Genomic DNA, 15,103 nt, shown 5'->3' with positions numbered 1-15,103 from the left:
CTGGTGGTGGCTTGCTTTTTTGCTTGTTCTCTCTGGTTTGTTCTCCCTAACACTGGAAGGACGGGGAGGAAGCAAAAGGGAGAGTGGCTGAAGCTGAGAATGCTTCTGTTTGTTTTAAATGAATAAATAAATAGACAAACACATGCAGTACTTCATCTAAAACTAACTTTCCTGGCAATTCTTACATTGAACAACTCTGACCACTTTTGTCAAAACTTTTCTTATCAAAGCCATTTGATAAATAAATCCCTTTGGTTTTTGTTACGCTGCAGACAACTTAGTTAAATCCGTAAATCAGGCGAAGTTTTAAAATGTGTAATTATTTTGCTTTCGTGTTGAATTATTTATTCTGATAACCAAATTAATAATCAGCCAATAAATACGTTTCCTAATATCAATATTTATATCCTCAAATTCTTGATCAAAATTCGGCATTTTAAATGGACATTTCTAATCTGTTTACTGAGCAGTACCTGGTGGAATAGTGGGGTAGTTGTTGTTGTGGGAATACAATATAGTGTGCAAACCTAGAATTGTTTAGCAGTCAGTCGAAGAGGAATTTTGGAAAAATAACTGCGAAAATAACTTGTTGTTTTTAAGCTTGTAGGTCCTTCTCTAGATTGCAGCATGTTTTCTTCTTTTAGATGAGTGTTAATAGAGCAGACAGAACACCAAGAAAAATATTTTGACATTTTGCACATTGCTCTTGGTCTTTCTCTATTTAGAGATACAGAGAACACACCTAATGTGCCGATGTCAGTGCAAGCGACTGAGACTATCTCAATTAATTATATCTCATTAAAAAATTACCATCTAGGAGATGGCTGTTAATGTACTGTCTTGAGATATGATCCATTCTGTTGTTTCAATCTGTTATCCAGATAAGAAGTAGGGGAACAAAAGGTTATTTTTTGAGTATTGAATTTTGGTGAAAGGGCAGGATAGCCTCCTCCATGGATATATTTATTTAGGACAACCCTGTGAGGAGACTTAATAGTATCAAGAATCTGGCGTGATAAATTAGAAACCACAATGACAAAAGTTACTTTCAATCATTATTTCTGGGTGTTGACTTATGACTTAGAGTCTAGCAAATAAACTTCATTTCTGTCGCTGTTCTAGTGCCTGGCTGGAAATTTACTGTTAAAAGTGAAAGGCAGCACATTGAAATACCACAACACAACATGACAAGAAATCCAGAAAGCACAAGAAAATTAATGAAAATATTTATGATGAGGGAACATTAAAATATTTTGAAATGTTAACTGGTTTGCATAAGGTCTTAAAACCGATGACAGGTAGGAAATACAGCCTATGTGTGAATCATCAAAAAGTCGAGTATTCCCAGAACCGCAGAGGATTTCTAGCAGGTTATGGTCAGTTGTATTTTACAGCAGCACAGAGCAGTGACTTAATACACCGTATTGGTCCAAAAAAATATTTTTAAGACTTTCTTTTTTGCAGATTTCCTCAGTTCAGAGGACCTGAAGCCATATTTTTCTCGTGTTATAAGGGTTTTGCGCTATAACAGTTAGTATTTTTTGGGGGGAAAAGAGAGAAGGTAAGACTGGTCAGTGCAGTGTGTATAGCCACACCAAATAAATTCATGTATATTAAAAAAAATTGTATATTAAAGGTTTAAAATTGAAGATAGGTTGAAAAAAACAAAGTGCCTGCAAGGAGTGAAACTGTTTGATTTTTAGCAGTAGGGGAGGATATAATTCATCCCAGGTGCTGTTTACTGTGAACAGTACTATATTCCCTACAAAACAGGCAAAAAGAGTCAAATTTCATTTTGAGCTAACACATTTTCTGCAAAATCTGATTTGTCCAGTATGGAATTTCCACAGTACAGTTTCCTAAAAATTTAATAACATGTTTACTTCTTGCATTCCTCTACATTTTTTACACCTGCACACTGTTTCTACTCTAACACACTGCAAAGCCCCTAAAGCCTTGTCGTACTTACACTACTATTTCAATAACTTCTCGGGTTATTTATTTATTTTGTTTGCTTCCTATCTAAGAAAACATACACCAAACAGCAACACGTCTCATAGGCAGAACATCTCTTTAGTAACCAAAGACCCGTATTAACAGGTTCTACTTTTCTGCCGTTTTCAGGAGAGCTGCGCGCGAGTGCTGCTGTTCCGCGGAGCCAACAAGGAGATTAAGAATTACAACAGCCAGTCTCCTTTTCAGGTAAAAAAAAACCAAAAAAACCAAAAAACCTCTTTCCCTCGCTTCCCAGAAATATTTGGAAGAAAATCTCACGTGAACTTTATTATTTTTGAAGCGGTCTTAATTAGCCTGGATTTCAGAGAAACATTCGTAATGCAAACTGACATGTGAGAAATAGGGATGAAAGCTGTAATGTTTTAAGAAATAGGAACAGAAAGAATTCTTTTATAAGTAACAGAAAATAGTGCTTCTGGAAGAAAAAATCCTAATTTACCTTTGCTTATTGTATCTTTCCCATTACATCCTCGACCCACTTTGTATAATGCTGCATAGAATTCAAGGAAAAGCGCCTTTTCTCTTGTGTTTTGACAAGTAAAATAGTTGCAATATTAACTCTGAGTATCTGAGTTGGCTTCTCAAAGTTTGTGTAGATAACGTCTCTGAGTTTCAGGCTCTTAAAAAAAACCTCAGCCAAATATTTTGACATCAGTTCAATTATCTTCATATTTGAAGGTTTTCTGGACATCAGTTTTGTATCTCAAGAGCTTAAGAGCTCTTCCTGCAAATCCCAGCCAGATCAGTTTACTTTTGGGACCATTTTCCCAAAATCGGAGAGACAGTGGATTAATGATTTAATTTTAGGCACCACGTTTGAACTGCTAATAGTTTGCTATCTAAATATATGCTAAGCACAAATTAACTAAGTACTAGATAATACTTATCACTGCACTTAGCATTATGGAGTGATTAAAAATACATGAGAAAACCCTAATTATTGGAGAGATGGGTTCCCATGTCATCTTTTCACTTTGAGAGGTTATTAATTTTATGTCTTTGAGATTAAGTTTTCTTTTTGTTTTGGTATTTTGTGTGGGGAGGGTAAATGGCAAGTAGAATAGTTTCAATTTTTCTTCCTCTTTGACTGTTGCAACGTTCTCGTTCTTCTTCTTAGAAGAGAAAAATACAGGGGGCAAAAGGTAGAAAAGAAAATCTTGGTAAAATGTAGTGCTGGTGGTTGTAGCGCTTCAAGAAATGAAGGATGACTAGCCAAAACTAAACAAAATCAAGTGAGCAGAGGAGACAGAAGAAATAATTTTAAGAGAAGGGTGTAGCTGTGGAAGTGCACTTACTGACCAGCGAACTGTCTCCCGTCCCTATGGAATAAAATCCTATTTGTTATAATTTATTGTATGTTACACTTGCGATGCTTGGGCTTCTGACTGGTCACTCTTGCCCTAGCATGGACAGAAGGACTGAATAATAGGTTGGCTTTGTTTTATCCTTTCTAGATCCACATACTTAAAAAAAGGAAATTACTTTCCCTCTTTTTACTCTACGGCGTCTTACTTTTAGGTGCGGGGAATGTAGGAGAAGTTCCAGTTTTCCGAATGCAGTGAGTAGAGAAAAGCCTGATGCCAGCACTGCTATAAAGCAGCATTAGAATTAATTCTTTGCCATCTGTCTGTTGCTGACCGAGTCGATCAGACACCACAAGTGGAGCTGTTACAAAATTATGCAGAATCCTCTTGAGTTAATAGGATTTTGCATACTAAAAATGTTTACTCATGTAATCAGTAGCAAGGAACATCGAAGCATCTCCTATGTACATAACAAGAATGGTTGTCTCTGCAGCATCTATTCCTTTGAGTAACCTCCATTCTGTTCTTTTCTCAGAAATCTAAAAGGATGATTATTTGAGTTGCTGCTCAGGAAATTAATGATATGAAAACTGTGCTATTCTGCAAAACAAAAATATCCAGACATGGAGAAATTTGTGTGTTGCTTTCAAGGCCTGCCAAAGCTTTATTTATTTTGATGGAAATGAGCAGCAGAGTTCGTATCTCGCATTAGGGCCCAATGGATGTAGTGTAATTTTACCACCACCACCACCAAAAAAAAAAAAAGGAAAAAGAGAGGCATGTGTGTTCACTTCTTACCAAATCACAGCGCTTATTAAAACAAGCATGGGTTTACCAGATCATATAGAAGGAAAATTCATCTGGGCTGAATTCTGTGCTGCTTAATTTGGGTGTCGCACACTGTGTGCACCCTGGGGTCTGGCTGCCCTTTTTGCCATTTCAGTGTCTAACAGAGTTAGTGTTGGAGTGGCATTGCTGGTTGTTGAGGCCATGAAAGAGCTTGTCTGTATTTCCCAGTTAAGCACCTAAACTTTTATTAGCTACTTTTAAAGGAACGTTTTTCATCCTGGCCGATTACTGGGGTCCATGAAGTTAGCGATCAGTGTTGAGTACATTTGATGTCACTCGTAGCCAAAAGTCTGTCTGTGACAGTCAACCTGAATAAACTGTGCTGCTAATAGGATGTATTCTGCAATAACAGGATATGGGTCAGCAGGAATCTGTCTGTATGTTTTTTGTGGACTTCCCCCGCCGCTAGTATGTAGTAACACTTGTATGGATGTGAGCTGAATCTCCTCCCTCTGTCCTGTCCTCCCTGTGTATCTTCCAAGTAGATTCGAGCAATTCCTGCATCGCCATCCTCGGTCTAAGTGTGAGAATGTTTTGTGTTCCGTGCATTTCAGTTGAAGGCTGACTAGCAATTAGAGGTAAGATGAAACCTGTGCCGCATCATTAGACGATATTGCCAATTCTGTTTATTAATCGCTTACTTATCCATCCTGTCTTGGCTGGGTAATCTAAGTACCTCACATGCTAATTATTCTGTGCAAACAGATAGAAAAAACATCAGCATTACAGAGGTGGAAGTGCTGGCTAATAATACACTGTTATATACATTGTGCTTGGCCATTTTTCTTTTGAAATAACTAAAATCGAGCAGTAGCACTGAACTTGGACGTGCCCTCAGTCATGCCAGCTGTAAGTCCTGCTGATGCTTTGCCAGCCGCTCATACCTTATGATGCAGCTTGCCAAAAACATGATGTTTTCCACTGGTGTATAGCACATTGATTTACAGCTCTCATAAACTGGCTTATGAAATGCTGAACTGTAGCTTCTGTTCCAGCTTTAGCTTAGCTTTGAAGTCTGAAGTGGTTGTTTGGTGTTTTGTGGGGGGTTTTGTGGTGGTGGTTTTTTTTGTCGTGGTTTGTGTGTTTTTTTTTTTTTTTCCATTACAGTTTCTATTTTATTAGAAAAACCTCCCAAAATATCCTTTCAGAAAAGCCATGATACCCTGTCAACATCCATAGCTAATTAGTTTTCGACACAATTTATGTGCTCCTAGATTAATGTAAAATAGTTTCTTACCTATCTGGCAAATATTAATCCAGTAGTGGACCACAAGCTGTTGAAATTCTATTGTGAAAGTTAAAATGAACATACGCCTCGTTTATCATGTTTTTCCTTTTTCTTTTAGTGAGCAGAAGCTCTGTATGAATAATGAGTATGTTTTCATATGGGCTATAAAGCACTTCCAAACTTAGAGCTAATAACGCTAATAATTAGTCAGTGTTTTAAAGCATATGTGTTCAAATATACGGAAGAACTATTCTGAGGTGGCATTTAGTGACACCTTTTAATGGCAGAGTTGTACCTGAGAATGATTTCTCTCTCAGATGTACCTTATTATTGACCATGTCTGTCTCAAATCAGCATGGGTTGTTAATGAAATTCTCTATTTCCTGACATGGATTATTAATGCACTTATGTTACATAAGTGGCAGGAAGAGCAGCAACCTTCCAGGTCCCCCGCAGGTAGAATGGTTCCTTTCAGTCTGTTGGCTGAACATCTCTTTTCAATGGCTCATATTTTTGCCAAATTTGAATGATTTTAAACGAAATTTTCCATGCCTGGTATCTCAGGCGACATTGTTTGGAAAAGCAAAATGATTCAGCTGTTTTGGAGTATGGGTGAGAGAAAACATGTGGTGTTTTGCTCATACTGAAAAACTCCGTTGACCCACCTCTCCTTGTCCCATCTCCCCTGTTGTGTGATGTTGTTTTGTTTTGTTTTCTTTAATTGCCCTGCATGCTGTCAGGGATCTCCATGTTAATAATGTGGCAGCATAAACTGGTTTAGCAGTCTGACTCAGATACAGGGGCTCCAAACCCAGGCCGGATATTTGGAAACCGAGCTGGCTGTGCGGGGAATATAGACAGGCACAACTGGGCATGGCGTGGAACCGTGGAGCTTGGACATCGGTCATCGGATCATTTTGGTTGGAAGAGACACTCAAGATCATCAAGTCCAACCGTTCCCCCAGCCCTGGCACTGCCCCGTGTCCCTGAGAACCTCATCTCCGTCTGTCCAACCATCCAGGGATGGTGACTCCAGCACTGCCCTGGGCAGCCTGTTCCAATGCCCCACAGCCCTTTGGGGAAGAAATTGGTCCCCAGATCCAACCTCAACCTCCCCTGGCGCAACTTGAAGCCGATTCCTCTCATCACTTGTTCCTGGGGAGAAGAGCCCGACCCCCTCTGGCTCCAACCTCCTTTCAGGCAGTTGTAGAGAGTAAGAAGGTCTCTGGCTTCCCAAAACCCAATTTTGATTTGGTTTATTATAATTTTGAGTCTTTATCTTTTTGATGAAATTTCCAGTCAAAGGACAATAGGTTATCCTCAGATACTTTTTTGTCTCTGACTTATTTTTCAAGGAGTGAAACTCTGAGAAAGCTAATTTTAAAATCTCTGTCCATTGCCTCAAATAGGCATCTTTACAAATATAATTTTTTTCTCTCTTGATGTTAAAATAAGTAACTGTTGGGTTAAATGGAGCATATGAATTACACAAGGACTTTGTTTTTGCCAAGTATTTCTTTTCATCCTGCTTCCTTTTCTGAAGCACCTGTGTGAAGAATGCATCATTGAATATTGTGTATTATTGGCAAAAAATATAGCTCCCTTCTCATGGTGCATTCTGCTTTTAGTCAGACTTTTAGCTTTTTTTCCAGTTCTTATTCTGATGTGAGTCAAATAGTGGAATTTATTCATACTTGCTCTGGTGGTTTTATTTTTTTCATGTTAGGTAACCGCTTCTGATCACTTACGTTGTGTCTTGCAGTACAGAAAAACAGGTAAAGGACAATCCGTCATGGAAGAGCATAAAGTCTAATTTACACTTCCTCAGTATTTGTGATATTTAGATATTGATAAGAAAAGATTTAAGGTTTTAGTCATGTAAATACCCCAAAAGTACTAGAATAAGTGTAATAAAAATTTCTACAGAATGGCTTTTTAAGACTTGGACATAGAGGTATTAGTAAGAGTTGCATTTAGCATTTTTAATTCTATGGACAGGTGATGTGGTGACCAGACCAGAACAAACTGTAGATTTTTCCTTTAAAAATAAAAAAGTGCGTTAGTATGTATATATGGAGGTACACTCAATGGAATTTCTTAAAAAGACATAATTAAAATTAAAAAAAAAAGGAGGGGACTCATGGTGATGATATATCCAGATGCAAACAATGATTAGTTATGATGTGTTTTCTCATCACTTACATTGAAGTGCTATTTATACAGAGAAACACACATTCTTCTGGGACAAATAGGCTTTTGAGGATTTTTACGTATCGCTTTGGGCATATTTATGCCTTTGTGGTGCTGATGTGTTGTTAGGGCATTAGGGGAAATGTTGGCAAAAGAAAATACTCCTGAGAATAGTAGGGATACGAGATACTGTTCCAAGAAACACTTCCAGCAGGAACGTGCTTGATCGCAGGTTAGAGGTGACCTCGATTTTCAGCAGATTTCCTGCTTTTGTCAATGTTGAGCTATTGACAAACTGTTAGGCAGCCGCAATACTCTTGATGAGGACACGAGACAGCAAAGATGCTTCTGCCTCAACTGCTTCTGAAGATGTTGCAGCTACTTTTGAAAATTCAGACCTCGGCTGAAGGGGCTTTCATTAACACTCACTTGGCTTGGTAAGGGCAGGATATAGTAAGAGATTCAGGAGCAGAAAAAGATATATGAGTAAAGAATAAGGTTAAAATTAGTTCACCTTGACCTAGTGATGGTTTGCGTAGTGATGGCTGATCACTCCTAACCTTTGTCTCAACCCCTAGGTTTGTTGGGTTTTTCTGTTTGTGGTTTTTTTTTTCCAAAAATCAGACAAATGGAAGTAATAGAGTAAAACATAAAGAAAGGAAATGATACTTTTATCTTTTATTGAGAAGAGCAAAATATTGCCACACTTGGAGATGGTAAAAATACTGCCCAATGTGTCCTTTTTTTCAAAAAGCTGTGGTTGCTGCATGGTGGTTATGTGACCGTAAACTTCTGGAGGAGTGTCCGTGAGACCATCTTTTGTGTTCCATGGAAGTGATCCAAGACCCTTTTTTTTTTTTTTTTTCCCATTTGCACTTCTTTTCCCTTGCTCAGACAAGGGTGTCCAGCTGAAGTGCCCCAGGTGTTCTCACATGCAGCAGAATTTTCCTGGGAAAAAGAGTCTCTCTGAGGTATCTCAGAGCCAATCTGTTTGTTTTGCTGCCAAATGGATAAACTTCCAAAAGCTCAGAAGCAACTGAAACTGGGTTATAAAAGGAAACAAATTAAGTAAACTAAATTGTAAAGGTCACTATCAGTTCTTGCCTCAAAGGAAGAAAGGCTCGTGTGTGATTCAGACGCAATTAGTTGTCATGGGTGAAGTTGCAAGAGGCAATTGGGGATTTTTGTAATCTTAATTTAATTGTAGGATTTTGATAGCAAGATTGGATATTGCTCCTGTGATTTTATTTATACCGTATCCTAGAAGAGAAGGCAGCAAGGGTAAGTCCTTAAATAGTCTGCTCTTAACTGAGCGGACACACGTAGCATGTCTTGTCCTTGTAAAAAGATCAGTTGGCATAACTATGAGTATTTTTTTCTATAGCTAAAAAGAGCACTTTAAATCTTGTTGTTGAAAATACTTTATTTAATTGTCGTGTCCGTCAGAAGAAGTTTTTGTATTTTTATTGGTCTAGAGCAAATATGGGGTGAATAAATGTTGTGTTTCTAAGACATCAAAAAACCCCATTAGTCCTAAGTCAGGCAACAACGCAATACAGAGAAATGGAACAAGATTCATATGAAATGTCCATTTATTGGTATTGCATTGTTGCCAGGGTTTTACATGTATCGAAATGGAAATGATAGGCACCGTATGAACATTCAGGGAGTGACAGATATGCAGTATTTTTTTCTCAGTGTTCTTGCAGAAAGGTATATTATATCAGATTATCTTCCAGATTTAACTGCAGGAGAGATGAGAGATGTTGTTCTCTTATAAATTCCTGATTCCCGTACCTGTATGTATGGTATAATAAGGTTAAACCTTGTCGAAAATTTGTTTCACAAGCCATAGATAAGCATGCTCATTGTAATCTACTACAATTAAGTTTTTCTCATCTCAAAATAACATGGTTCGACACTATTAATACCATTCAGTTTCTCTGTAAGACGTGATACCTTATTACATTTTGTATGCCGCTATTTTGTCTATAATAGCTTTAGTGACGCTGATTGAATTAGTCAATACTAATGAACCAGAAATATCAGAGAAACTGAAAATCCACCTTTTGTGCTGAGGCTACTTCTGCCACGATGACCAGGACTCCCAATGGTGTCCTCCTGTTCTCCTGTGTTCCTCTGTCCGCTGTATGCAAAATGATTGTCACAACTTCAGACTTGATGTAAGGAAGAAATGTTTTATGGTGAGGGCAGCGAGAGCCTGTCCCAGGTCACCCAGAGAGGTGGTGGCTGAACCATCCCTGGAGACATCCCAGGCCAGGCTGGACGGGGCTCTGAGCAACCTGAGCTGGTGCAGATGTCCCTGCTCAGGGCAGGGGGGGCACCGCGGGAGCTGGGAAGGTCCCTTCAACCCAAACTATTCTGTGATTGTTTGAACTTACACTTGCATTCTGGGCAGTGATATTTTTATTTTGTGTCTGGGCGGTGCTGAGCACAGCCTGTGGGTGGGACTTGTGGGCACTTCAGACCTGCAAATACAGATTAATGACCAGAGTCGTGATGGACAGGTGATGTGGTGGCACCATCTCTTGCTTTTACATGACTATACAGTGCCTATTTCTGCAAATAACTGAGTGAGTTCTTGTTGCTTCTGAAAACGGAGGATCTATGTCTTTAGGACAGACTTAACATCTTCTCGGGGACGTTCCTGACAAGCGGTTGGCATACGCTGCCGTCCCGTGTCACTCTTCAGCAAAAGATGTTATTGGCATTGACTTTTACTAGGCTGCTGTTTCCAAAGGTTTTATTATAATTAACCCACAGGACTTCGAACGGATCCACCAAATGTATTAGGTATAATAATCATAGTATTTTATTAACCCGATGCGTTTTATCATAAGGGCTTTTAAAAAGCATTTTCAGCCATTCAGGTTAGCAGCTGAAGCAACGCTGTATTATTAAGTGTTTGCAGAATTGAATCGCATAAGCAGTTTTTATTGTGAAATGGTGGGCAGTATCTACTGCCTGCTGTGAGTAGGAAGACATTTTTCTGAAAGTGTTTGGGGAAGAAGCTGCTAATATAACACCTTTTGGGTTTTCTATGAAGTAGGACTGCTTTCAAAGCTGGAAGTTTTTACCATACAGCAGCACGGACCTATACACGCGGTAGCTGAATTTTCTGTGTAACCCAGCATTTAGCATAATTTCCAGGAAAGCAAAACCTAGCAAACAGCATGCTTTCTCAGTCTTCTTCTAAAAGAGTTCTGCTGAAGAAGATTGCATTTCATGGCTTTTTAATTTAGCATATTATTTTGGGGGCAGGAAGAAAATTAAGTCAATTTTATTACTGGCTCTGTCTTATCTGATTTATCTGATGTTGCAACCTGGCTTTATCTGCTTTTAGTAAATACTCCCTTGAAATTGCTGCTCGCCCATGTAGCAGTAATAAGGATTATGTAATAACTGGATTTTGATGGCTCTTTCCAGCCTGAGCTAGATTTTCCCGTGGAATGCGTCTGCAGTTGTAAATGCACATGTATTGCACTGTTTGCTTTTTCTTTTCTGTATTAATTATTAAAACACAAGCGTAGAAAAACACATCCAACTTGCTAGGTGGCATTTTAGTAGAGAAGCAGGAAGATGTGATTTTTTTCCCCCTACTTTTAAAATAGAAATAAACACTAAATTTCCCAATACGTGCAGTGGCCATGGAGGAGGCTTAATACAATCTGTACCAAGTGGGGTAACCTAGAAATCTTAATTATTTCTCATCTAAAGAAACAGGAGGAAATAAAAGAATGCCACGCATCAGTGAAGTTGTGCCTCGGCTAAATTTGCTTGCATGTTCCTTTTTTGCTTTCTGACATGTTTCGTGGTAACTTTAATCGAATTGCCGGCGTATTCAGTTCAACGTTTTCTGGCAAGCTGGTTCTTGCATAACACCGGATCCTTTTGTCACAGGAGTCAAGTTTGCATTTCAAAACCGAGAGTGAGATGATTTAGAAGTGATTTGCTCACGTGTTGTGAGCAAGGGACTTAGATTTTGGTTTTTTATCTCAGTGCCCATGCAGGTTTAGTTTAATCTGAAGATATTTAGTTGTGGCTTGTTCATGAAAGAAGGGTGTAAAATATAATACAGATTCTACTTTTTAAGACATAGTAAGGTGGTTGGAACATGAACAAGGTTGCCTACGGGCATTTGAGGTGTCGGTCCAGTATAGAGTCCTGCTAAGACAGCGCTGCAGGACATAAAGAGACTAAAAGGAGGTAATTTGGTGCGATAGCCTTCTCTTAATTTTGGCTTGAATTCACTTGGCCAGTCATCTCTGGCACTGTTCCATGGCTACTGAGGGTATTTCAGAAGACCCATAGGGACTGTAAAATCTCTTGCAAGCAAAACCAGCATTTTTGCGGTGAAAATATGTCAGCACTGTTGTGCTTGCAGTGTACTTTAAAAATAATACACAGCTAAATACATGTCCTCTATTTGGATGCACACTGTGTATTTGCTTATTTTAAAAATATTAGTTGCTCAAAAATATTCAGGGTAAAATCCTAGTTCCTTTGAAGTGGGTAAAATTCTGTTTGGTGTCACCGGGTTGGAAATATGTTCCTTGCGCTTCATTTAAGATTGTTTCAAAGCCATGCTACCAAATCTTTCTGTATAATCTACTGAATATGGTTATTTTTAATTAACCTTTCCCGATTTTAGTGCCATGCTATTCTTTTAAGCTATACCAAATTGCACCCTGCATTGCAACAAATAACTTGTGTTATGCCAAGTCTTTAGCTACTAATAGATAATTTGCTGTAGCTCAAAACGAACTGCTTTATCTTTTGAGTGAAAACTTGGTAAGAGTTTTGGGAGGCAAAACCAGTGTTTGGGAGGCTCCGGTTGTAATTTTTTTTCCATTCCCTGGACAGAATGTGGGATGCTGTTTTATTCCCTACAGTAGCCGCTGCTGGAGAATCTCTGTCATTGCCCAGCTTAGACATTGAGCTTGACCCAACCATCGTAGGGCACTTTCCATGAGGTTTAGGGTCCGAGGGTGTGAAAAATACTTAGATCTTAGTGTTGCACGTAGCAATACTTGAAGTTTAAACCCTTAGTCTTTGGGTATTATTGAAAAATAGCCAAGGTACCATCGTGAGGTGATCCTCGCTGGGGAAACCGTTGAGATTGCTTGGAGGGTTTATCTAAGTGCTCTGCAAAGCAGGAATCCTTTGACCTTCATGCTAAGTTGAAGTGATGGTGGTGAGCCTTTGTTTAACCGGTGCTAAAATGATCAAGGGAACGATGAAGAGCCTCAAAGAAATATTGGCCCTTTCCCATAATTTATATTTTCGGCTGCTAAAACTAGTTGTTGAGCAAATGCAAGGTATCTATTTTAAGATCCTGCATGTCAATATCTGACTACAGATGGCTCCGTGAATCATAGTTGGAAGAAGGAAAATGTTAGACACTAAGATATTGTTGCTAAGAGATTTTTGTACACAGTATGCTAACATGTCCTGGCAAATTTGGGAACAGTAGCAGCAGCATGCTTTTGGAGGAAAAAAAATTCAGTGGTGAAGAAACTGTCTCCAAAGGACTATTTAAAGGATAGTAACATTATTGTGCTTTGTTGTATCAAGAACTGGTGAAGATGAAATTGTCTTTCAAGCAGATAACGTACAGAAAACATCCAAAAGGTAAAGCTAATCCTACTATCTGATGAAATAGAAAGCGGAGACTAGAAGGAAAAAGAAAATAGAAATATACTTTGAGGTTTAAATTAAGCAAGTTTCAAGAAGATTAAAGGTGATGGTTGCTGATATTTTGCCATCTACTGGACATCAGATATATTAATATACAAAGTTTGTTTCAAAATGCATCATATTAAGTTGTATTACATTATATAATTAAAATCATTAGGAATTCTTTTTTATCCAGCAAAGAAACAGGTATGAAGATGCTGAGTATGATTTTTTACTTATATCCTTTCATAACATTATCATAGGGTAATTTAGGAAAATTGCCAGCATTTTATTGTCCTGGTAGAGAATGCAGGTTATTTCTGCACTTTATATAAATCTTTAGAGACTATTATTTAAAGAAAAAAAGTTTAAATTTTACTGCTTTTCTTTATTCTATGTATATCTTATCTTATTTCAGTGAGTTTTACTGGCACTTGAGAATGTTACACCTGAAATAAAGCTTCAAATTGATAAAATTAATTTCATCAATTATTTCTATTTTGTCAAATAAAACCTTTCAGTTCTGCTATATTTTCAACAAAAACATTATTACCTTATTATATGTACAAAATACAACACAACTATAAAATTCTCAAAATAGTAATTTGCTTCTGGCAGATTACATCTCAACTTCAAAACTGATTACTTTTTAATAATGTTTTGGAGTGTAAATGTAAATGTGTGTCTCCATAATGTAAACATATGTATCTTCTTGAGGTCGTGTTTCATGTCATCCATATTATATATATTCAGGAGCAGGGTGAGAAAAACAGAGTGAATTAGTGATATTAATAGTATATTAATCAAGCATTTGGTTTTATTTTATAATGAGGTGAACTAAGCAGCTTCCGCTAGTTCTATTTTACAATGTTGTAGCCTCACAGTCAAAAATCAACTGTAATCAATACAACTACAAAATGTGGGATGATAGTTTGCCCTTTGATTTTGGAAAGTAGAATACAGAATTCGTGATTATTCAGCATTTCTTTTTAGATTGTATCGTTATTGTAACTATATAGAATTTTCCAACTGGTTCAGAAAAAACCCGACATTTTGTTGTAGTTATTGAATTCTTAATGTTCTCTTTAATTGAAAATACCTAAAGTCTATGGTGTGATTTGAGCTCAAAACAATGCTTGCCAAATTGTCACTTTTTGTTGAGGAATTACAAAAGAATGTATTTCCAAAAGGAAACTGAGTTCTAGATATGTTCTTGTATTTATTGATGGAATAAATATTCCTTCATGTACGAGCTCTCTGAAATTGCAGAAGAAACCAATAGTGTCTGATCCGTACATTTTTTCTCCCACACCTATGGAAAAGAAATGTGGAACACAGATTGCTTCTCACTTTTCCAAACCGAGCTCCATCTGTACCACTGAAGAGAGTTTTAAAATCTACATGCTGCTCATGTATGAGAGCAATTAATGTATATCGATTTAAGATTTTTTTAAAAAAAATTTTTAAAATTATTTTTTATTTTCCGGAGTCTGCAGGGCGTGCTTCATGATTTTGTGTCACTATTGATCAGGGGTGGGACCTCGTGGTGCTGTGTGCTGCACGGGCACACTGAGAGCAGGGTCTTTGCACTTCAAAACCGAAATTTAATTTTCTAATGTCCCGGTGGGTGACTGCTCCATCCTTGATGGCACACGGTGACAAACTGCCAAGTGCCTTCAGACTCCAAAAATCCTTTACCTCTTTGTTTTACTAGGGAGAGCTTTTCTTTCAAGAGGACATGATACAAATATGTTGAACTACGATGCCTTTTCAGTGTCCCACAATAAGCACTATTTGATTTTCGTACCAAATTAAAAAG

General features: G+C 37.8%; 1 protein-coding gene across 1 annotated transcript in view; it reads left to right on the top strand.

The window, feature by feature from the left end:
- The window catches only part of SHANK2 (SH3 and multiple ankyrin repeat domains 2), a 274,462-nt gene that overhangs the window by 15,438 nt on the left and 243,921 nt on the right, over nt 1–15,103 (top strand). Inside the window, exon 8 of the mRNA XM_065636008.1 lies at nt 2,125–2,202. Coding sequence (XP_065492080.1) covers nt 2,125–2,202 — 78 coding nt within the window. The remainder of the gene's footprint in view (nt 1–2,124; nt 2,203–15,103) is intronic.

The sequence above is a fragment of the Caloenas nicobarica genome, chromosome 5 (genome assembly GCF_036013445.1).
Source record: "Caloenas nicobarica isolate bCalNic1 chromosome 5, bCalNic1.hap1, whole genome shotgun sequence".
Lineage (NCBI taxonomy): Eukaryota > Metazoa > Chordata > Aves > Columbiformes > Columbidae > Caloenas > Caloenas nicobarica.
This window is presented reverse-complemented; position numbering and strand designations above follow the sequence as displayed.